Raw genomic sequence first — 23,610 nt, 5'->3', positions numbered from 1 at the left:
ACGGTAGCAGCCAGGCTGCTTCCTACATCACAAGCTGCTCCCAGGCAGATTGATTACACAGTGATGGGAAAGGAGGTGACAATTACCTTCAAAACAAGTTCATGGAGCAGATTAAGTACCTCCTCTTTCCTGGCTCCAGTCCCAGCTCATATCCCATCACATGAGCTGTCACAGTGCAAGCACCCAGGCAACTCAGCAAACCCCTGGGCCTCAGCTCCTGCCTCTCAGCAACAGTATGAGAGCAGCTGGGTTTGGTCCAAGTGCAGTGACAGTTGGGAATGAGAGTCTGGCAGCAGCAAGGAGACACCAAGGCAGCTCCAGAGCTCCACAGGCATCAGCAGCAGCTAATTCTGCCCTTCCTGCCAGCCACAGGAAGAACAGTGGAGGTACCACATGGGCTCCTCACCCCCATCCTGTGTCCCGGACCTTGTACCCCGGCAAGAAGCAAGAGGGATCTTGCCTGGCAGGCAGAAACAGCCCTAGAACAAGGATGAAGATTAAGCCCTTTTATGGCCAAGCTCCAAACTAGGCAAACAGAGTTTGCCCTTACACAAATAGATTTTTATTTAGGTGAGTCAAAGACAGGGGAGCTGCACACGGACAGTCCAACAGGGAAATAAATAATTCCATATAAATAAGATACATAAATAGTCCCACACGGCAGAAATTGCCTCAAAACAAGAAACTTCCCTGGGTCCCAGCGAGACGAGGGCTCCTCCAGGCAAGCCCTTGGATTCCATCCCCCCCACCCTTTATCAAACCTCAAGTTGTACCAGACAATTCACAATTTGGGAGCAGACAGGGCACACTGGGCCCAGCACAGCCCTTTCCTTAGTGTAGCAGTTGTGGAGTGGCACACACCAGCCCACACAGCCCCTAGCAGGGCAGGCAGCAACCTTCACCCCTGTCCACCCCTGGGAAGGGGTTTTTCCTACCCCACAGCAGCCAAGCTTTGAGGCCAAGGCTGTGCCAATCCTCTCCAGGCCATGCAGAGGGTCTGCGAACTGGTGCATCAAGCCAGGGCAGGTTGGAGCACCAGGGTACAGCCAAGGCACAGCCAAACCCAAACCTGGCTGCAGGGCACTCACCCACCACCTCCCTCCCTGTGCCACCCCAGTCCACCCCACCGAGACCAGCACAACAAGAGCAGGAGCTGCCAGTGGGAACGCAGCGATTGCCCAGAGGCAGGGAGCAGCAAGGATGTCCAGACCTGCTGCTGTAACCACATCCACATGTCTTTAGTCCAGAGTCCAGCTGAGCACCGGGATACAAGGTGCCCAGGTGGGCAGCCAGCACCACAACATCCCTCCCATCCCATGGGAGGGCAGGGGGAGACCTCTACGTCCAGAGAGGGTTCCCCCAAGGTCCCACGCTAGGCCTCAGCCCGTTCTTGGAGGAGCTTGAGGATGTATCTGAGGCGATGGTGGAGCTCAGGAGAGCAGCCCAGCTCCTGGATGCTGCACAGCTTATAGGTGTAGGAGTTTCGCTCCCGGTTGATGTAGGTGACAAGGCAGGAGTGGTCAGGCTTGCTAATGATCACCTTGGTGTGGTCATTGTAGAAGTTCACCTAGGAGACAGGTTGGACTTGGTTTAACCCATGCTTCCCGCGGCATGTCGGGAGCCAGGATGGAGCCACGCTTCCTGCCTCAACCCGTTTCTCTTCCCCAACCTGCCCAGAAGCATCCCTCCTCCATGCCCTATGGCAGGAATGCACCAGCCTCAACATCAGGACAGACATAAATGGCCAACTGAAGCATCATGTCCCCCCACAGGCTGGACAAGCTGTGATCAGCAGCTTTGGGCACTGGAGCAGCACCCTGCACCACAGCTGGACTGCGCATGTGGGCTGTGGCAGACAAGAGCTAACACATGCCGCGAGTCCCCTCCTCCCCATGGGGGTCTGGGCATTTCCACTGTGTCACACACATACCTGGAGGGTGCCATTGCTGAAGAGCATGAGCAAGGCTTGGTCAGTCTTCACCCACTGCAGGAGGAGCAGGGCCGGCTGCCCGAGGTCATCTATGCTGGGCAAGTCACCTCCCTTGGAGAGAAGGGTCCAAGTAAGCCATTGGTCCCATACATGGGAACAGTGTCACCAGCATGCACACAGCCAAACCCAGGCACCCAGGACACAACTCGCACCCACCTTCATGAGATGCTGCTCCATGTAGGACGCAAAATAGCGCAAGACACTCATCTGTCCCTGCAGCTGCTCAGGGATGGCGGCCACAGAGAACACAAGGTGTTTGCTGTTGGTTGGGTTGTAATGCACAGTCCTGTGAAGGAGCAGACCATGATGAGTTTTGGGGTCACTCAACACCAAACCCACCCTGGCAATGCCTCCCTTTGCCCCTTCCCACATCAGGGCCTTCCCCAGAGACACCATCCCCTTCCCCACCACCTACCTGTGGTTGGGGGAAAGCGTCATGTGCGTGCCGTTGTTGAAGAGGACCCCAATGCTACGGTTGGAGAGCTGGTAGCCAAAGCCATACTTGTTGGAGTAATCCACCCACTTGCTCACCCAGACAAAGTGCTCGTGGCGGGCCAGGGAAGCTGGATTTTTCCCCGCTGGTGGAAAAGAGAAGGGGTGAGCAGAGCAAGCAGCCAACCCCTGCCCACCTCAAACAGCACCCAAATAGCAGTCATGCCTTCATCCCATGAGGAAGGGGACGCACAGCTCCCTGCCCCATCCCAGAGCGGTCCAACCGGTTTACCTGGAGGCATGGAGGAGAGGCAGGTCCGCAGGAGCCGGACAGCCGACTCGATGATGGCAGAGGCAGTGATGCAGTCTTCAAAGGCTGCGGGGAGAAGATGACAGGCTGAGTCAGTCAGCTCCGCTATCAGCCAAGGCAGCACGGGAAGGCTGGGGCAGGCTGTGGTGGCCAGGGCAGGTATTGCTCACCCTCACAACTGCTGGCCATCGTCCCCCGGATGGAGGGGGATGCAGACTTGTGAGACGTCTCCTCCACCACTGTCTCCACGGGGCTAGAGCTGGCACTGCGGCATGATACAGGAGTGGCCTGTGGAGAGACCTGGCTTTATCACTGTCCCACCTGCTCCCCCAAAGGAGGATGTGCACAGGCTCAGGGGTATTCTCACCTCATTCCCTTCCACAGTTTTATAGCTCATCTGCCGGCAGATTGAGGTCTTCATCAGCCCAGTGACCAGCTTGGAGATGTCATCCTTGTCCTCCAAAGAGCCCTTCTTGGCTGAGGAGAAAGGAAGTGATGAGCAGAGGGTAGGGGACATCTTGGCCACCCCTCCCATTAGCTCAGCTCTCCCTCATCTGCCCATGGTGGTGAGCACAGCATCAGGCAGCTGCCTCCCACTTTCACTTCCCAGTTCTCATGCAACACAGGGCTTCCAGGAGGAACTGCCCCCATGGGTTTCAGCACCACATCCGCTTTCCAGGCGCACACCCATGCCAAGCCACCAGTGCCAGAAGGGCAGGGACAAGTACAGCTTATGCTGGCCCCAGGCACGGGGTGTCCACAGAGACCCATCAGGAGGTATCTCCAAGAGGCAGAACCCACTTTTCCCTGGAGGAAGGGTCACCCACAGACTCCTGGGCAAGCACATGGACTCACCCTTGGGTTTCTTCTTCCCAAAGAGTGTCTTGGTGACTTTAGCAAATAGACTCTTTGCTGGGTTGGGGGGACTCAGCTCTGGAGCCATCACACAGCTGCTGGGAGGGAGTTTCTCAGGCGTGTAGCCCTGCAGAGAGGTCAAGGCAGAGGTTTGGTTTCCATAGCCCACGTGCTTCAGGCAGAGCAGCTGCCCCAGGCTGACCGCAGTCACTCACAACCCTCCTGACAGCCAGCTTGCATTTCCACCAAGCCTTGGCCCCAGGAATGGCATCAATACAGGAAACAACCCATGCTATAGGGACAAAGCAGCAGGAGCACACCAGATCCCTCAGTTCCCCTCACCGGCATTTGGGCAGGACAGCAGCTGCTTCCTCTTTGAAGGACTGAGACTTGGGCACCAAGGACAGCACAACACACAGCCCAAAAAGCTGCATCCCGCCCGGAAAGGGGCAAGACCAGACCCACACACACTCACCTTGAAGAACTCATGGTCCAAGATCTCCTCAAGGGTGAGGCGATCCTGAGGGTTGCGTCTGAGGATGCCGGCAATGAGGTGCTTGGCGGGCAGGGAGAGGAAGACAGGGAGGGTGTACTCCACTTGCTTGATACACCTGTATGTCTCCTTGAGATCAGAGGTCTCAAAGGGAGGGTTCCCACACAGCAGGGTGTACCTGGGAAGGGATACACGTGCCACTGTCACATCCCCACCAGGCTTGTGACTCAACAGCACTTAAAGCAAGGAAGTTATTGGCATTTGGCTGGCCACACCTGGCTGGGAGCACCACTTCCAGCCCGGACTGCCCTGCTCACGTCCGGCCATGCTTCCTCCTAGCAACTCGTTGTTTAGAGCAACAAGTGAGGAGCACTGGGAAGGGAGAGAGGGCTGGCGGGCAAAGGCCACTTTCTGCCACTGTCGCTCCCAGCCCTGTGTGGCTGATGGGATGGAAAGCGGAGCAGGAAGCTTGCAGGCAGCAGCCAGACAAGGGGCTGGATGCACTCAAGCGACTGCTCCCCAAACAAACAGAGCAGCAGCTGCCACCAGCCACTGAGGTTTTCCATTGTTTATCAGGTTCACAGGGCAGCCGAGCCTGCTTTGAACCAGAGCTGAGCACAGCACAAGAGCACCTGCCCTTTGCTGCCCTGCTTGCACAGCCCATGATAGGCATCCCCGCATGGCTGGCAGCACCCACTCCAGAACAGGGCTGGGCAGGATCCAGCCACTCTCTACCCTCCCCCTGCCTTTTGTTGGGCAACCACTGCAAAGCCACAAGGCAAAGCACAAGGGGACTTCCTCATTGGGGCTGCTCCACAGCCTGGCTCTCCCCTGCCCAGACCCCTCCCCACCCAGCAGCACACACTTACATGACACAGCCCAGAGACCACACGTCCGACTCTGGCCCGTGGCCCTGCCTCAGCAGCACTTCTGGGGCCAGGTAATTGGGGGTCCCGCATATTGTCCTGTGGGGCAGAGTACCAGGTCAGTGCATCCCCTCGCAGCCAGCTTCCCCTGCTCCAAGCCCCGGGATTTGGCTTGCAGCCTGTCCTCCCCACTCTCCACTTCACTCCTTGCGGCCCAAAGCTCCCTCAACCTACAAGGAGCCCCATACAGACTCCCCCCTCTCCAGCTCCCAGGAGCAGCTGGTCCTGGGGAGCCGTTGGGAAGAGCTTGTCCTAGAGCCGGGGAGGAACAGAGCCTTTGTGTCCCGGCCCTGCGCAGCCGGCAGGGCAGCCGGGCAGGCACAATAGCCATAGTCAGCACATTGTTCTCCCGGACGGCTGCAAGCTCGCTCCTGGAGGAGCCACAAAGCCCCCAGCCCCCTTGCCTTGCCTGCAGCTGGGGCAGGAATCGCTCCCCCATACCAGGAAGGGGCCCTAAGGCTTCCCTTCCGCAGGCCAGGGGGGACCACTCACCCCTCCACCCTCCCAGGAAGCCATAGGAGGAAGAGGGAAAAACCTCAGAGGGCTCTGGAAGAGGGAAGCCTCAAACTTACTTTTTCTTCTGGTCAGAGGTATCCTGGCAAGCAGCTAGCCCAAAGTCCCCCACTTTCAGCTCCATGTTTTCATTGATGAAGAAGTTACCTGCAATTCAAGGGTGATGCGTCACCACAAGTTCCTCTGGGGCAGCTTGCTCCCCACATGGCACCGTGCCCCAACCACAGCACTCACCAAGCTTGAGGTCTCTGTGCAGAATGCCCTTGAGGTGAAGGTATTTCAAGCCTGAGATGATCTGTTTGAGGTAATAGCGCACTTCGGGCTCCAGCAGGGTATGGCGGGCCTTCCAGATGTGGGCCAGAGACTGCAGAGGGAGAGAAGGCAGCTTGGTGATGGCAGGCAGGGAGAACAGGCAGCCCTGCTGACTAGGCATGGGGCAGGCAGGGTCAAATCCAGTTCTTCCAGAAGTTGCACATCCACAAACAATCCTTCTTCCACAGGCATGACCTCAGCAAACTCCACACGAGGTTGAGGTTGCTCAGCAGAGCCAAGAGAACCACTGGATTTATGGGGGCCCCAGCAGGAGTTATGGGCTGCCAGCATGAGCAGGCAGCCTGAGTAGAACAGGCAGCTAACAGCGTCCCTGATGCCATGGAAAACCACACAGCTTATGGCTGAGCTCAGAGGGTGTGACAGAGCAAGCAGCCCAGGAGAAGGGGAGTGCTAGCAAAGCACCTCAGAGATAAGGCCTGCTCCAACCAGCTATGGCTCTGTTTAGGAGATCCTTTGACAAGGAGGCCACGCCAGTGCTTACCTTCCTACTGCAGTGCTCCAGGAAGATGTAGATGCTCTCTGAGTCCTCAAAGTAGTGGGAGAACTTGACAATGTTTTTGTGGTGCAAGTCCCGGTGCAGCTCGATCTCGTTGGTGATCTGGAAGGGAGCAGCAATACCAGGTGAGCACGGGGCCTGCTCTGTGCCCCACCAACCCAGCACCTCATTAGCCCCGCACCAGCACCCCACCAGCCCCACAGCACCCACCTTCTCCCGCTGGTGGGGTTTAGCCACCCGGCTGTGAGGAATGACCTTCACGGCATAGGTTTTGTTGCTAGAGAGATCTGTCATTTCATAGCATCGTGCAAAGCCACCCTGCAAGGGAAGAGGTGGTTATGGATGGGTGAGAGACAGCTCTTCGCCCCTGCCTGCTCACAAGCTGCCTCCTCCTCCTCCATTCCCTTGCAGCACAGCCCGGCAAGCGTCACACACTCCCTCCTGCTGTGTCGCCCACTAAGATCTGAACTATGATGCTCTCAACCAGGGATTTTCTTCACCCAGTTCCTGTAAAACCTCCAGGGCCATTTTTCCCTCCCACCAAGGCTGGACTCCGCATCTTTCCACATGATGGATCGATCTGGAAAGTCCTGCGCGGGGCAGGAAGCCCGAGGACCGGAGGCCACCGAAAGGCAGCCCCATGGAGACAGGTTTTTCCTGCCGTGATGTCAGCCTCCAATCTGCACACTCAGCCGCCCGGGCCGGGCTGGGAACCGGCACCCGCCTCCTACACACAGCGCCGGCAGCAGGAGCAAAAGTTGCGTGCGGCGGAGCGGAGCGGGCCGGCACCGCTGGGAACCGGGGCACCCGCGGCCCACGCAGGCCCCGCGGGGCGCCCCGAAACCGATGTGCCTCCGATAACCGGCGAGGCACGCAGCCAGCCCCGGTGATTCACCGCTTCCAGCGCTGCTGCGGGCCCGCCGGGAGAGGCGGGGCCAGTGGGGGCGGCGGTGGCAGCCGAGGGGCCGCAACCAGCATCGGACGACCCTTAGGTGGGAGGTCGAGCAGGCGCGTAGCCCCCCTCCCCACACCGGTTCGCGGCGCCCAGCCCCACACAACCCACCCTTCCCCCGTTCCCCAGTACCTTTCCCAGCAGGCGGCCCTTGCAGTAGGAGCGGCCGGAGACGGGGTCGGTGATGATGCGGGTGGTCTCGGCGGCGCGGGGCGGGGGTGCCGGGGGGCAGGCGGCGGGGAACGGGGGGAAGAGGCCGGCGGGCTCCATGGCTGCGGCTGCTCCGCCACCAGCGGGACCCGCGCACGTGTCCCACCGCCCCGCGCTGCCGCTGCTCCTGCCGCTGCCGCGGGAATCCCGCGGCTTTATCAATGGGCGCGCTGACGTCACCCGCCGGAGCCCCGCCCCCCCGGGGCGGCCCCGCTCGGCCCTTAAAGCGGCCGCAGCACCGAGAACGAGCAGCCGGGTTATGAGAGGGATGAAAGGATCTTGTGTACCCATTGGGATCCCTTTGCCAGCCGTGAGCCGGGGAGCGGGGAACCCAACCACGGACCTGCTGCCTCCACTGCACAGGGGCCCCCATACACCCACAGCAGCCCCAGTAGATGCGTGCCCCTCCCAGACACAGAGACCCCCATAGACAAGCAGCCCCTCCTTGACACAGGGATCCCTACAGACACACCGAGACCCCTCCTCAGCTCCCTCCCCTCTATCCCAGCACACACAAAGCCCCCCCCCCCCCACAGGTCTGTACATAGACACTCACAGGACACCTGCCCTCGCAGGGGTGACCAGCCTGTGTCACACGAGCCCCTGAGGACCCCACACACCCCACGGAAAGGCAAAAGCCAGGGTGGGATTGCAAAGCCCATGTGTTCACTGTGGACACCAGCCCCTCACCCCAACAAACCTGGATGCAGGCAGACACTCCCCCAGAGCCTTTCACTCTGTGCCAGGGGCTGAGGAGTCACAGCCCATCCTAGGTGGGGTGCTGGGGACACAGGGGACAGTGGAAGGTGCAGATGAGCTCCCAGCCAGGATGTCCCCTGGTCAGGCGGCCCTAGGCCACATTTTGCCCTGGCTCTAGCCCAGCCCCAGTGGCCCTCGAACAGCCCTGAAGGGTCAGTTCCCCACAGTGGCCAGTCCAGAAATGCGGACCTGATGGACTGTCCCCCTGGGGACCTCTATCCTGGCCCCTCAGCACCTAGGCGACCAGTCCCGAGGGCTCTGGTGTTGGGGGGTGGCCGAGGTGACGATGGTGCCTGGGCAGTGTGCCGTGGCAGTGCTGCTCTCTCATGGCCGTAAGCAGGATAAGAGTGTGTCACCTGAAACAGGTCATGGCAGAACGCGGATCATCTCTCCCCATGGCAGCTGGCAGAGGTGGCTGCAAAACCACAGCCCCCCATAAGCCTGGAGCAGCAGCATTGCAAAAGCCCTTCAAAAGCAGATCCCACTGCTCATACTGCCCACAGGGTGACTGTGTCCACACCCCTTGCTCTGTGCCTCAGTTTCCCCCCGCTGCAGCTCAGGGCTGTTGTCACAGATGCTCAATGTGCTCCTGAGTATGCAGAGAGTTTTGCATGAATACCCACGGCCAAACAGCCCTGTTCTTCACAGCACATCCCGCTATAGCAGGGAGGAATTAGCCCCCTATTTTTTGCTGCAGAAAAGCTGAGCAAACCTGCAAGACACAGCGGAAACAGCCCAGATCTGTCTGCTTTTCTTCTCGGCTTTCCAGCTTTCGCAGGGGAAGCACCTCCAAACCCACCACCCGGCAGTGAGCACGGCCCGGGGAGCAGGAGGCGGGGCTCCTGCCCCTTGGGGAAAGCTGCTTGTTTCCTCCCGGGACCCAGGGCTCCCCGGGTGCGGGCAGCGTCACGGGGCAGGGCTGGCTTTCCGAAGCAGGAGCTCCCCGGGCGGAGCTGAGTCAGCGTCTGGAGGCAGCCCATGGGTGGAGGCACCGGGGGACCTGCTCCGGGCTGTCGGGGCTTGCCCGGGGTCCCCTGCAGAGGCACCGCGGGGACCAGTGTGGGCTGAGAGCTGCCGGCTCCGCTCCTGCTCTGCCTGGCTCCGAGAGAGAGCTTAGGCTGGGTTTGGGAGCATGGACGGACCTCGCAGCCTGTGTCCCACCAGGGCAACTCCTCTCCAAGAAGGATGGAGCCCGGGAGCAGCCCCCCCTCCACCTGCAGCTGTAGAGATGCAGAGCATGAAAGGCGGGGTTTTCCCACCACGGAGCTGGGGCAATGGGAGGAAGTGTGGTTTGACATCAACAACCTGCCCAGCCTGGGTAAGGGGAGGCTCTGGGATGATCTCCGGGCTGCCTGCTGCTATTTAAATGGAATTGCAGGAAAAGGGACCCAGGGTCTTTGGGGAGGTGTACAGCGAAACCAGGACAGGCACCTGATGCAAGTTGCATCGAGGGAAATTCCATCTAGATATCAGGAAACTTCTTTTTTCCCCTGTAAGGATGGTAAAATGTTACAGGAGCCCAGAGAGGCTGTGGGATCTCTGTCCTCCACAATACTCAGACCTGGCCTGGTCCCCCCAAGATCCCCTCACCCTCACAGTACTCAGGGATGCTCAGCAGTATCAGGAGCAGTGATGCTGAACCCAGCTGCCAGGTTGCCTCTGCAGCAGGCGGCTGCCTGGCATTGCTGCGTGCTCTGCACACAGTGCCCAGGCAGAGCAATGCCAGCCAAGCACCCATGTGCCCCCACAGCCTGGGGTGTGGGTGAGCTCCCTGGCATTGGGGTGACAGCCCTGGGCCCCTCAGGAGTGGGATTTCCCTCTCCCTCAGCACTCTCACCCAGTGAGCTCCTGCAAAGCATGGGGCTGCAGCCACCAAGGAGGAGGAGAAGGATGATGGAGATGGTGGCTGGTCCCTCGGGTGACTGGGGGAGGAAGCACCAGCACCAGCTCCAGCTCCATCAGAGCCAACCTGCCCCAGGGGCTGGCTCAGGATGTGCAGAGGGGAAGTTGCAAATCTGGGAAAAGCTGCCTGGAGGGAGAGATAAAAGGACCCGGATCCTTTCGGATTAAGGAAGCACTTGGATCTGGGGCGGTATGTAAAATGCCAGTGCTGGGAGGTACCCTTGGGAAGCAGGATCCAGCCCAGGGAGGCTCAGGGAGCTCTCTGAAATCCTCTGCAATGGGGCCCTTGGCTCAGGTCCTGCCCCAGAGCAGGGGGAGCAGGGAAGGCTTTGCCCCAAGCAGGGTGTCAGCAGGCTGCAGCCCGTGGGTGCCAGCCTGGGGCTGTGTGACCATGTCCAAGGCACCACGGAGGCAACTCTTGTCACCCGAGGCCAGTTGTTGCGGGCACCTCCCTTCCCGCATGGGCCTGAAACGGCAGTTTCCTGCGTCCCACCCCAGCAGGCAGCCGGGATTCGGCCAGCCCTGCTTCCCTGCTCGGTCCCTCCCATCCCATCCCTCCTCCCCTGCAGAAATCCCTGGCACAGGATTCGTTGCTGCAGCACTTACTGCACAGCACGAGGTGCTGGCACCCCAAACCCCACTCACGAAGCAATGCCCACAGCAGGACAGGGCATGTCCCACTGCCAGAAACCCACCCTCTGTGGGGTTTGTGGGTGTGGGAGAGACACAAGCAAGGCACGCAGGACATGGGTTATGGGTCTGTGCCAAGGAGAGCTGCTGCTCTCCCACCGGGGGCTGGTGCATCCCAAGAGCAGCACCCAAGGTGCCAGTTTTGAGCCACAAGGGAAGGGTGAAATCCAGGGAAGAAACTCCTGAAGCCTGGTGCCTCCTCAAGCATCGCTGCATCCCTCAGGGTAGCACGAGTGGCCCGAGGAAGCCTGGAATAACCCAGTGTTTTTCTTAGTGGTGTGCTGAGCTTGCCAGGTCTCTGAGGCACCCCAGATACGCAGCACATAGGGTGTCCAGGCACTCTGTACCCCGAGCCAGGCTGAAGAGCTGCTGCCAGAGCTCTGCCCCATGTAATTGCCCCACTGGGCTCTGGAACCACAACCCTGCACATGGGCTTAGGCCAGGTCCCATCTCACCCACCTCCCACCAGCAGTGAAGCAAAGTGCTGTTGGTACCACTCCATGTACCTCAGTGTACCCAGTTCACACTCTGGTGAGCACACAGGCACTTTCGGGGTGTGAAATCACGGCTCCCCTCTCCAGCGCTGCTTCTCCTGTGGGCTGGGGTGCTCCTGTCTGACTCTGCTCCTCCTTCCTGGCCTGGGAATTGTATGGGATGGAAGGAAGCCACAAGGGGTCCAGTGATGAAGAGAGGAGCCAGCCCCTTTGCACCCCCATCTTGCAAGCATTTCCATCCTGCATCCTCTCCCCGGTGGGGCTGGGAGTTGCACCATGCACAGAGATGGAGAACAGCCAGGCAGAGCCTTCTCCCCATCCCAGGATGGGGGCAACTCAGCAGACCCCAGCCTGGCCCCTCTCCAGGATCCTGGGGGATTGATCCTGGAGTATGGAGGGGGCTGAAGGGACATACAGCTGGGGGGGGGGGGCACAGCGGGGTGGACGAGGGGAAGCTGGGAAGGGACATTGCTTCGGGGGGATGGAGTGGAGAGGGATGGGGAAGGGATGGGGGCTGTGGTTTACGGAGGGGGGCAGAGGAAGAGGGGGCACCAGGCGGACTGGCTGTATGGGGTATTTTGTAAGCCTATTTTGGGGGGTTTCCTGCCCATTGCAGCTGGAGGGTTCACGGCTGGTGGGTGCCCGGGGAGCCGCGGCGAGCCCATAGCCCGCGGGGGGCGGGCAGCGGGCCCGGGCCGGGGAGGGCTGCGGCGGGGCCGCCCCGAGGCGAGGCGGAGCCGGCGGCCGCGCCCGGCGGGGAGCACGGCGGGGACGGAGCGGCCCCGGAGGATGGGGCGTGCGGCGGCAGGTGAGGCCGGGCCGCGCTTCCCGGGACGGGAGGGAGAGCACAGCCCCGGGGGTCGCTCGCTGCCCCCTCGGAGCGGCGGGACGTCGGGGAGAGACAGCCCCGGGCTGGCGCGGAGCGGCTCCGGGGACCCGGGTCCCTTCCCTGGGATGGGGCGGGGGGGAAGTGGGTTCACTCCGTGGTGGGCTGGAGCGAAGGGAGCGGGAGAGCCGGTCCCACGGCGGGGTCACCCATCCGTCCCCTCTGCTGACCCCGCAGGTGCTGGGCTGGGGACCGTGTCGCTGTGGGGCAGCCTCCTGCTCGCTGCCGGCCTTGCCCTCAACCCAGCACCGCAAAGCTGCAACTGCACGGAGCCCATGGACTTCCAGGCGTTCCAGGAAGCTCCGCTCACCGAGAGCTGCTGCCTCAACTTCACCAGCTCCAACATCACCCACCTGGACTGGGGAGCACTGGTGGGGGTGCGAGGACTGCAGGAGCTCTACCTCTCGCACTGCAGCATCACAGATATCAGCAATGCACAAGGAGTCCCCCCTGCCTTGGAGGTCTTGCACTTAAGCCATAACCTGCTGGAAAGACTCCCTGGAAGCTTTCTGGAAGATGCCCCTAATTTGAGGGTCCTTTATCTAGACAACAACCAGCTCCAGGAGCTGCCCGGGTCCTTCCTGAAAGCATCCACCCAGCTCCAGGAGGTCTACCTGGGCTTCAATGCCCTGACCTTCCTTCCCGCCAGCCTCCTGAAGCCATCTCTGCTCCATCTCCAGCTCTCCAATAACAGCTGGGACTGCAGCTGTGCTTTGCTCAGCACCCTGGAGGGTTGGCCCAGTCTGGCTGCTGAGGTTATCTGCCACACACCGGAGCGATACCACGGCCTGGACCTCCAGAGCATCCCTCGGGATGAGCTGTGCCACTCGCTCAGCCTCACTGCCCTCTTCGTCTGCCTGCCCCCTCTCCTCATCCTCGCCAGCGTCACCTGGTGCTTCTGCAGGCGGAAGAGAAAGACCAACTACAGCTTTCAGAGCAGGTCCCAGAGCCACCCAGCCACAGCAGAAAGGGGCAACGCACCGGTGCCTGCAGAGCACCACCACTATGTCCCCTATGATCTGCCTGCTGCTCCCTCTGAGACCGAGAAGAAGGTGCTGCTGGGGAGCCATGTCATGCTCCAGCCCTCTGTGGACCCTCTGGACAGCAGCAGAGACCTCTATGAGGAGGTGGAGATCCGGGTGGGATTCCCCAGCAGGTCCCAAGTGCCAACCCATGAAGGGCAGCAGGGTACCCCATCACCGAGAGCAGAGGAGCTGGGGGGCAGCGAGCCAGAGGTGGACACCGTCAGCGTGAGCGAAGTCCTGAAGGACTCTGCTGACCGGGAGAAGATCTACATGAGTCAGTCGACCAACTATTACAACCTGGTACCCGGCATCGAGCTGGAGGACTCTGACAATGTGGAGTATGAGAACATCGACCTGCACTGATGGTGGGACTCAGGCTGTGTCTGGGACATGACAAGAGGATGGAAGAGGTTGGGCAGTAGTGAAAGCCAGCAGAGCAGGAGAGCCACAAGCTGTCCTGTCATGGCTTACAGTGGCTGTTCGCAAAGCTGTGCCCCAAATCCCCATCCCTTCCCCTTTGCTACCATGTGCACCCCTCACTTGCTGTGTGCTGCAGCTGGGCAGGGGGTATGAGAACACTGGGGACCCTGCACAGACTGACAGTGTTTGGGGATGCATGGGCTGGCAGTGCCCAGGGAAGGGCTGGTTTTGGGGACTAGATGACAAAACTGTGTGTGCCAGACCCACTGACGGGGGCCTCCATCCTCTCTCGCTGGAGCCAGATGGGATCTGGCATTTACCTACTGCTCCCAAGCCCACAGAGCACAGGCCTGGGGACATGAAACAGGGCTGCCTCTGCCTACATGGTCTGTGGGGAGTGTCATGCATGGATGGGGTGCCCTGGGCATGGCAGAGAGAGCCTGGGGTTGCCCTGCCTGCTGCACACCCCACATCCTGCCATGTCCCATGGGGGCTAGAAACAGCCGGTGCACATGTGCTGCTGCATGCGTGGATGTGCGTGCACACGTGTGTGCATGGGTAGCTGTGAACGGGTGTGCAGGGTGTATATGCGCACAGGGAGGCAGTGGAGTGGACCCCTCTCAGCCTCCCCTGCCCAATGTGCTCCCAAGCCCTGTAGGATCCAGCTCTCAATAAGAAATAAATCATGTTACTCCTGGCGGTGCAGCTCCATCCCTGCGTCTGTGTGGTTTGGGGTGGTGGGAGCCAACTGGTGGGACAGGGGGGAGTGCAGGGATGTGCAGGGAGTGCATCTCCCCTCCCATGCCCTGTGTGATGCTCCAGTGTGGGTCTCATCCAGCTGCCCCGGGGCCACTTTGCCAACACGGTGGAGGAGAGCTGGACCCTGGCTGAGGGCGAGCAGAACCTCTGCCTTGCACCGTGGTGTACAGCCCGCTGGGGAAGGTGTCAGCCTGCTGTAAACGCTGCAATTCCTGGCCGGGGCAGGGACTTGTGGGGCTTCTGGGAACAGGGCAAAGGCTGTGGGTGCTGTAAATCACCCCCCTGCACAGGCACCCCAAGTCTCACCCATGGGTGCCCTTCCCTGCGGATGGGGGGGGATGCAGGTGCCCCTGTGCCCTGTCCCTCCTACCCAGGGGGACATTTCCCAGGCTGGAAGCCCCAGCAGCCACCCTGCTCCGCACTGGAGCAAGCCCGGGCCCGGGGCGGGCGTTGTGCCCGGGCAGGAAGGGAGGGAGCCGGGCAGGGCAGGACGCGCCGCTCCGGCCGGCAAAGGAAGCGGCGCTTCCTGCAGCGCACAGCGCGGCCTCCAGCAGCCCATGGTGGGACGAGCCACAGGCGCGGGCAGTGCTCAGCACCAGTGTGGGTCGAGGGCAAGGATGGGATGATTTTCCTGCGTGTCTCGCTGTCACTTATGGATGTTTACTGCTGGTTTATATCCCGCTGGAATTTTTCCCTTCCCACTCCTTCCCCAGCCCTGGGAAAGTGGCCCAGTGCCAGCCTTTAATATGCCTCCATCAGCCCCTGTCACGTACTGCAGCCAGAGCATCCCGGTGTGCCCTGGCTTGTGCCATTCCCAAGGGACTTGGGGGGACCAGGAGGTTCCTCAGTGCTGCGCAGGACAGGCAGGGCTCAGCCAGCCCTCCCCAGGGGCTGTAGCCTGGCTCATGGCTGCAGGCACTGCCTGCTGCTGGCAGCGAGGACTTAGGCAGTGGTGGGCACATTTTTCACCCATGCTCCAGAAACATCCCACAGTCCTCGCTGGGTGCTGGCTCTGCCTGCGCATCCTGGGATCCCTTTCCCAGGGCTGCCAGGAGCAATGTAATCCTCCATCCTTTCCTTTCCTCACAGAGCCTAAATTCAGCTGCCATGGCTGCAAAGGGGAATGACCCAAACCACCCCACTGAGTCCTGCCCAACCCTGGCTCTGACACCCGCAGCCCCCACTGCAATCTCCGGCCTTGGCCGGTGTCAAAGAGGTGTGATCGACCTGGAGTTCCCTGTTCCCTGCCTCTGACAGCCCCAATCCATCATGGGGAGGGCTCAGCTGTGCGGGCCCATGCTGGGGTATTTAGGGGAAGAGGCACTGGCACTGGGTGCAGGCAGCCAGTGACTGGTGTGGGAAGGGCAGGGTGGCTGTATGGGACATCCTGCTGATGGGACATAGAGCTTGGTGTGGGAGTGAGTGTGTGTCCCCAGGTCCTGCAGCCTGGACGGTGGTTGGGAACCCCAGTTCTCCTCAGTTTAGCCAGCAGCCAGTGAGAGAAGAATTTTCCCACTGAGGTGTGAGGCTGAGCCGCAATGACCATCTCCTACACGCTGAAAGTTGCCAATTCCCATTTTGGAGGTTTCTCCAAGCTGCTGTTCCGCTGGAAGGGCAGCATCTATAAGCTGCTGTACAAGGAGTTCATCGTCTTCGTGGTGCTGTACGCCATGCTCAGCCTCGTCTACCGGTGAGCAGGGTTGGGGTGTCACTGCCGGTCGTGTCCCTCCATGCTGACCCACTGGGGTGTGCAGAGATGCCCCACTGGCCATGGACTGGGGTCCCTGCAGGGAAGGCAGAAACCCAGGGGATGCCCCCAGGGAGGGTGAGAGTGGGCAGGGGAGGGCAAGGAGAATGGAAATCAGGCAATGGCTTTTTGTGAGGTCCAAGGCAGCGCCTCAGCCTCCCACTTGCCCCTGACCCCACTGCATGTCCCTGACCCTGTTCCATGTCCCTGACCTGCTGCGATTCTGCTGCAGGTGGCTGCTGACCGAGGAGCAGAAGCTCCTCTATACCAAAGTGGCTCAATACTGCAACCGCTCCACGGACCTCATCCCCATATCGTTTGTCCTAGGTATGGGTCCCTCCCTTGAACCCAGGAGTTGGGCTTCCCTGCCCCCCCCCTGGTGCTGGTGGCTTAAGGATACCCCTACTGCCATCTTGACCCCATGTCAAAACATCCCTTGGACACCATTGGATGGGGCATGTTAGAGCCTGGCATGCCAGGGGTGGTACTTGGCTCCAAGACCCACCGACCACAGCTCCCTGGTCCTGGGATGCCAGTGGGAGGCTGTGATTTCCCCTGGCATGCCCTGCACACTCCTCCCCCTGCCCAGGAAAGGGGCATCTTGTCTAGAAGACATAGAACCATAGAATGGTTTGGGTTAGAAAGGACCTTAAGATCACCTAGTTCCAACCCCCCTGCCGTGGGCAGGGATGCAACACGCTAGACCATGTTGCCCAAGGCTCTGTCCAACCTGGCCTTGAACATTGCCCTGGCCTTGAACCTGCACCCAGGACAGGGAAAAGCCAGGGACGTCCCCACCTCCATCCATGGGAAGGGCAGCCCAATGGGAAGCATGACATGTGCTTCACCTGGCCACAAATAAATCTGTCACTCCTGGAAACGTGGCAGCTCTCCTGGCATGGGCTCATCCTCACCTCCTCCCATTGCCTGGCTGCTCTGAGCCCCACATGCTGTCCGTCGGTGCAGGTTTTTATGTGACCCTGATCGTGAACCGGTGGTGGGCCCAGTACACCAGCATCCCCCTGCCCGACCAGCTCATGTGCGTCATCTCCAGCAACGTCCACGGCAAGGATGAGAGAGGCCGGATCCTGCGGCGCACCCTCATCCGCTACGCCAACCTGTCCGCAGTGCTCATCCTGCGCTCCGTCAGCACGAGGGTGCTGAAGCGCTTCCCCACCATGGAGCATGTGGTAGAAGCAGGTGAGGATCTAAACCCTGGGGGTGATGGCTTGTAATGTGGGGTGAGAGTCTGGGGCCACATCCCTGTCGCCCGGAGGGTGTGCTGGGGATGCTTACAAGTATCGCTGTCCCACATTGTCCCACACACAGGGTGGCATCCTTGCATGGATGTTCAACCCCAAAGAGCCCACATTCCCTTTGCACAAAGCCTGTCTCCTGAGGCTGTAGTTTCACTGAGAAAAGCCTGTTTTCCCACTGGGGACAATCCCCAAAAGGGCTCTCCCCATTGACATGGGGGCTGTGGCACTGAACGTCTGCTCTGCCACAGGTTTCATGACACAGGATGAGCACAAGAAGTTCGAGAGCCTCCACTCCGACTTCAACAAGTACTGGATCCCCTGCGTGTGGTTCACCAACCTGGCAGCCCAGGCCAGGCGGGATGGCCGCATCCGGGATGATGTGGCCCTCCGCCTGCTCATGGATGTGAGTTGGCATCAGGGGTGCACAGGGACCAGGTTCTGGGGGGGGCTCACACAAAGCCCTTGTCACCTGTCCTTGTTCTCTCTGCCCAGGAGCTGAATCTCTACCGGGCCAAGTGCAGCATGTTGTTCCATTACGACTGGATCAGCATCCCTCTGGTGTACACACAGGTGGGTGCTCATGCATCCAGTGGGCACCAGGAGCTCAGATCCCAGCTCCTTCCACCCCACAATGGCAGAGAAACCCCACAGCCTCCTCCCTCCACTCTTATGGGGAGCACTTGACTCCCCTATCAAATTGGGTGGCATGGCCACTGAGTCACAGCCCTGAGGGATGTGCAGGAGCCTCGGCAGTGGGGTTTCGCTTGAAGCCTATGTGAGAGCATCAGTGGCTGGCTGAGCCTCTCGCATCCTTGCTGCTCCTGTGCTGAGCATCTGCCCTGGCTGCCACCCTCACCATGGCTGATCCTCGCTCCCTGCAGGTGGTCACCATCGCTGTCTACTCCTTCTTCGCCTTCTGCCTCATCGGGCGGCAGTTCCTGGAGCCGCTGGAGCCAGGGCAGGAGGGGGACCTGGACATGTACATCCCCCTCCCCACCCTCCTCCAGTTCTTCTTCTATGCCGGCTGGCTGAAGGTGAGACATGGCCACGCAGCTGGGCTTTGCTTTATGGGCTTGAGGTGGTCCTGAGCACCCTTTAGGCTGCAGGGTTGGCTGGCCCAGGGCATGGCACCAGCCATGTCACTGCTGGCTGCCCCTGGGGACACATCCTCTGTCCCAGCCATCACACCAGGGCACCACAGAGCTCCAAATCTGCACGTTTCATGTGCTCCATTGGTGGACCAAGGGATGGAGATCCCCATGGGAAGGTGTCCCTCGTGCCTGCTCCTGTCTCACCTGACCCCCTTCCTCCCCAGGTTGCAGAGCAGATCATTAACCCCTTTGGAGAAGACGATGATGACTTTGAGACCAACAAACTGATAGACAGGAACTTGCAGGTGGGTCCTGCCCCAGGCTATGTCGTGTGTGGCTGCTACAATCAGGGCACAGGGACCTCCCTGTCCACAGGGACAGCTCCTGGCCACACAGGTCCTTGTCCAAAATAGATCCCCATGCAAGGAAGCAGAGCTGCACCTTGTCCCTTCATTCCTGTCCCTCTGTGTAACTGATCCCCATGGCTGAGTCAGCACTCCACAGAGGGACACTCAGCAGCCTGGCACAGCTGCTCAGCCCCTCACTTCTGAAAACACATTCGGAAGAGGAAAACCCCAAATGCAGCCAGGAGATGGGCCCAGAGCCTCTCTGGCCCCTTGCAGAGCCCAGCCCTACCCCTGCCAGATTGGCACCAGGAGCAGCATCTGCATCCCATGGTCCTACTCATGTCCTTGCAAAGCCACCCCTGTCCCATGCCTTTGCCATGCCCAGGTGTCCCTGCTCTCCGTGGATGACATGTACCAGAACCTGCCCCCCACTGTGAAGGACAAATACTGGAACGAGTCCACAGCTCAGCCCCCCTACACCACGGCCACAGCCGCTGAGACCTCGAAGCCCTCCTTCTTGGGCTCCACCTTTGACATGCGGTGAGTAAATGGCACAGCCCTGAGGATGGAGAAGAAGAAGTGTGAGTGCTTCAGGGTGGCAACAGCACAAGCGGGCTTATCCCCTCTGAGCCCTATTATAGCGAGGAAACAGCAAATCCCCCCTGGGAGAGCATTGCCCAGCCCCTGTGGGCTGCACTGGGTGATGCTGAGCCGCTGGGGCAGGGATGTGGCCTCTTGGAGCTGCTCCCTGCATTGGGATGGAGGTGGCGAGTGGTGCTGCAGAGTATGGCAGCCTGTCCCCATTGCCCTGCCTTGCTCCTGCAGGATAAGTGAGGACACGGAGCAGAGCCAGCCCATGGAGGCCTCGCCGGGCTTGCTGCGCATCCAGACTCCTCTGCTGAGCCGCTTCTTCACTGCTGTGTCCCCCGCCATCAGCATCAAACACAGCGGCCAGGGCCCCCGAGGTCACCCGCACCTGCGGCGGCCCTGGGCGGATGGTGGCTTCCCCTCCCCTCACCCCAACCGCCCTGAGGACCCCGAGTCGGTGGCCTGCATCGAGGAGGAGATGGAGGGTGAGGAGAGATGGAGGGGCGGCGAGCACACTATGGCTGGTGGTCACCCGGAGGGGAACAGGCCATTGGAAGCCTTCGAAATACAGAGGAAGACGCTGCCTCTGATCCAGGTGAAGGCACCGTCCAGCGAGAGCATTGGGGCTGACCAAAAAGAGGCCTGGGAGGCCCAAGGCTGCCCCAAAAGCACCCCTTTTCCTGAGGCAGAATAGCTGCCTCTACCCCAAGGTACTCCCCAGACACCCCTTATCCAGAAGCAGGACATTGCCAGGTCTTTTGCCACCCAGCCCCAAGCCAAGATGTGTCCCCAGGTTGATGGGTAGTTCCCAGTGGGTTTGGGACTGGGCAGACAGCCTTCAACACTCACTGTTAGCCCCAAAACTGCAGGATTCAGCCCATCTGTTGCTGATGTGATGATGCTGCTGGCCTGCTGGCCAGGCTCACTCCCTGCTCCCATGGCAGGGGATGGGGACAACCCACACCCCAAGCAAGGGATGGGATGAGGGCAATTAGTCTTGCAGAAAACCAACACCGTGATGGAGATGTACCCTCAATACTAATAAAGTTATTGCCAACCTCAGCTTTGAGGATCTTCCTTGTTGGTACAAGTCAGTGAGACAGCAGGGATTTATCCAAAAAGTGGGTGAATTGGATTTTATCAAGGTGTGCACACATTCTTTTGGGGCAAAAAGGGCACAGCTCCAAGGACTGATAGCAGTGATGGTTGTGCGGTATTAGACCAAGTGATACTACTGTCCGGAAAAAAACCCAGAAAGATGCTTGCAGCCCCTGTAGAAGGATTCCTGCACTCAGATATGTGTTTCCCCTGCGAATATTAGCAGAGCTGTTAAAGAATTCCCTTTCCTGCAAACCCTCCTTTCCCAAAGCCACTTTTGCTTTAAAGCTCCAATTTTCCTTTAGCAAATCAGCCTCAATCCTCCTCTGCTACGCTCCAGGCTACTGCTGGACTAGTTAAAGGGTAACCACAAGGTCATTTTCTGGGTCGGACCATGTCCTGTGAAAATACCCCCAAGTTAATACTGCGTGGAGCTGAGAGAGCCACTCAGCAGCAAGGAGCAGCACACAGAATGAAGAGTGACCTCACTGCTGGTTGCTCATTGTACGATTCAGCCCTCACACGTATCTTGCAGCAGGAGGTAAGGTCCTTAGATCAGTCTTTGGCACCTCATAAACCCAGTCAGACTAAAGCTGTGCTTAACCCTAGCCCATCTCTTTCTGGCTCAGGGCATGGCAGGTCTGCCTCCTCCTAGGTGGGTAAATCCCTGTGCACATACACAGGGCTATGCCAAGGCCATACCAGAAGCCATACATCCTGTGGTCAAGCCACAGGAGGCCCCACAGCCTGTGCCACTGTGGGGGCCAGCTGCCACTGTCCCATTCCTGTGTCACACCTACAGCATGGCTGGAGCGGGTGATAGGTGCTGTTTCATTCCCACGGGCTCCTGCCCTTGGCAGCTGCATTTTTCAGAGCAATAACTTCATAAGCAGCATGCACTGATGAATTAGCCATAATCCTGCTCATCAGGAGGCAGCTTTACAACTCCTGCTCTGACACCGAGTTGGCACTCGCTCTGTAAGCATCGGTTTCTCCATCTGCACAAAGTCCTGCAGAAACACCCTGAATCCTATTTGCATTCCACAGAGGGGAGAGAAGAAACTCAGAGGAAGCAGCCGTGACGCATCCCCCTTAAGCGCCCTTTATCACCTCTGCCCCACCTCTCTGGAAAGCAGGCGTTGCTGGAGAACAGGGAAAGTTTACCCCAGATCACTATGGAGAAGGAATGTGCTTGTGCAAACTTCCCACCCAGCCCAGGTCCCGCTGCCAGGACTCCAGCGGCACAGCTGGGCATGGCTCTGCTGTCAGTGCCCACACCAGCACAGATCCAAGCCACAACACATGCCCACCACGGCATAACCGTGCTGCTGTGGCTGCCCAGATAACAGGTAATGTTTTCTGGTGTGTGTCTCCATCTTCAGCACAGACCCACCTCAGCTCCCTTCCAGCAAGGCAGGTTGAACCCGCGCTGCTAGGGACACCTCAGCCCGCTAGCACCTCCTGCTGCCACACACAGCAGCTGGGGCAGAAAAACATGGGGAAAACTTAGCAAAAATACAAAGCACAAGCTATTTGTGGGGTAGACAGTCTGCATTTTAAGGTATGGAGATACGTGTCTCACCACGGCTCTGCTTGGAGCAGAGTGCTGGGAGCTGCACTGGGGTCACAACAACCCCATGCAATGCTACAGTCCTGGGGAAGAGTGGTGTTGGTCAGCAGGACCAGGGAAGTGATTGTCCCCCTGTACTCAGCACTGGTGAGGCTGCACTCAAAGAGTGTTCACACCTGCACCCCTCACAATAAGAGACACTGAGGTGCTGGAGCAGGTCCATAGAAGGGCAGCAAAGCTGGTGAAGGGTCTGGAGCACAAGTCTGATGAGAAACGGCTGAGGGAACTGGGGGGGTTTAGACTGGAGAAGGCTCAGGGGGGAAACTTTCTTGCTCTCTACAGATACCCGAAAGGAGGAATGGAGAGGTTTTAGACTGGATATTAGGAAAAATTTCCTCACCAAAAGGGTGCTCAAGCATTGGAACAGGCTGCCCAGGGCAGTGGCGGAATCACCATCCCTGGAAGTGTTCAAAACCCATGTAGATGAGGCCCTCGGTGACATGGTTTAGTGGTGGACTTGGCAGTGCTGGGGTAATCATTGGACTTGATGATCTTAAAGGTCTTTTCTGACCGAGTTGATTCTGTGGTTTCAGAGCTGTGGTGAAGCTGGGGCTGCAGGCACCTGCCTCACACCAGAGCATTCCTACAGATAATTAAGGCTTTTGTAATACACAAGAGTGTGAAGTGTGCAACGTGCACTGGCAGGTGTAAGATGTGCGAGTCTGACCCTTCCCTGCAGCCCAGGATCAGCCTTTAGATGGGCTCCCAACTTCATCCCAATACCTGCACAAACCATTTAGCAATTAGATGCAGAGCTCCATCATGCCAGCTTTCTTTAAAGACAGCAGCTCCAAGGAATGACATTAGAGGGACAAAAACATCCAGAAAAGCTTTTGTCCATCACCGCTTTCCAATCCCAGCACAAGTGACAGGGCAGAAAGCTGGAGGTTGTACCCAGCTTTCGAAAGGGACAGACCATGGCGAGAGCCTGGCCCTTCTGCTAGAAGGAGTTTCTCTTGCACTGGAATGAGACCAAGGAGGTCAGGAAAAGGCCAGTTGGTCACTGAGCAGTGCAGCACGGTTGAAAGACCCTCCCCTCCTGAGGCGGCAGGGCTTGTTCCTCCGCTGACCCCACTCCAAAACCCCAAGCATGGCATGTGCCGACCTAACACACAACAGGAAAAGGAAGCTACACGTGCCCAGCCAGACCCTGGCAGCCTCCCATGGACATTTACACCTTCCCCCTGCTTGCTGGTTTCCAGTAATGGAAATCCTCCACTCAGCCGAGTCTGACAACTCCTCCACACCCACTTGGTCCATGAAGTCACTGTCCTAGAACCCAGGGAGATGTTTCAGTCGAGAGCGTGCAGGGTCAGAGCTCGCCTGAAGACACACAAGTGCTCAGGAATTCCAGGGGATATCCTTCTTCCTTCCCATTTTACAGGCAGGAGGAGCTACACAAGCC

At 59.3% G+C, this 23,610-nt stretch overlaps 3 protein-coding genes and 1 non-coding gene across 4 annotated transcripts; 2 read left to right on the top strand and 2 right to left on the bottom strand.

Annotated features, from left to right (window-relative positions):
- Positions 1-519: 519 nt before the first annotated feature.
- On the bottom strand, positions 520-7,653 carry PLK3 (polo like kinase 3). Its single transcript, XM_030494517.1, has 15 exons — positions 7,433-7,653; positions 6,559-6,666; positions 6,334-6,450; positions 5,754-5,883; positions 5,579-5,666; positions 4,950-5,045; positions 4,063-4,258; positions 3,588-3,714; positions 3,100-3,209; positions 2,903-3,020; positions 2,715-2,798; positions 2,406-2,568; positions 2,147-2,276; positions 1,931-2,041; positions 520-1,567 (listed from the first exon to the last, which is right to left on the bottom strand). The coding sequence occupies exons 1-15, from the start codon at positions 7,568-7,570 to the stop codon at positions 1,373-1,375; spliced, it is 1,911 nt and encodes a 636-aa protein (XP_030350377.1). The 5' UTR covers positions 7,571-7,653; the 3' UTR covers positions 520-1,372.
- Positions 7,654-12,431: 4,778 nt separating this feature from the next.
- Positions 12,432-14,384, top strand: LOC116915276 (chondroadherin-like protein). The gene has a single exon (XM_032920133.1). It carries the CDS (start codon positions 12,517-12,519, stop codon positions 13,627-13,629), a length of 1,113 nt encoding a protein of 370 aa, XP_032776024.1. The 5' UTR covers positions 12,432-12,516; the 3' UTR covers positions 13,630-14,384.
- A 1,599-nt stretch (positions 14,385-15,983) lies between these two features.
- On the top strand, positions 15,984-20,171 carry BEST4 (bestrophin 4). Its single transcript, XM_030496240.1, has 9 exons — positions 15,984-16,135; positions 16,425-16,519; positions 17,159-17,392; positions 17,700-17,854; positions 17,944-18,021; positions 18,333-18,485; positions 18,767-18,847; positions 19,275-19,429; positions 19,715-20,171. The coding sequence occupies exons 1-9, from the start codon at positions 15,984-15,986 to the stop codon at positions 20,169-20,171; spliced, it is 1,560 nt and encodes a 519-aa protein (XP_030352100.1).
- Positions 20,172-23,091: 2,920 nt separating this feature from the next.
- LOC115612417 lies at positions 23,092-23,221 on the bottom strand. Its single transcript, XR_003993015.1, has one exon. It is a non-coding gene; the product is annotated as a small nucleolar RNA SNORA35 (small nucleolar RNA).
- Between the last annotated feature and the right edge of the window lie 389 nt (positions 23,222-23,610).

This window comes from Strigops habroptila, chromosome 8 (assembly GCF_004027225.2).
Source record: "Strigops habroptila isolate Jane chromosome 8, bStrHab1.2.pri, whole genome shotgun sequence".
In the NCBI taxonomy this organism is placed as follows: Eukaryota; Metazoa; Chordata; class Aves; order Psittaciformes; family Psittacidae; genus Strigops; species Strigops habroptila.
The sequence above is the reverse complement of the archived record's forward strand: the minus strand, read 5'-3'. Positions and strand labels throughout refer to the sequence as shown.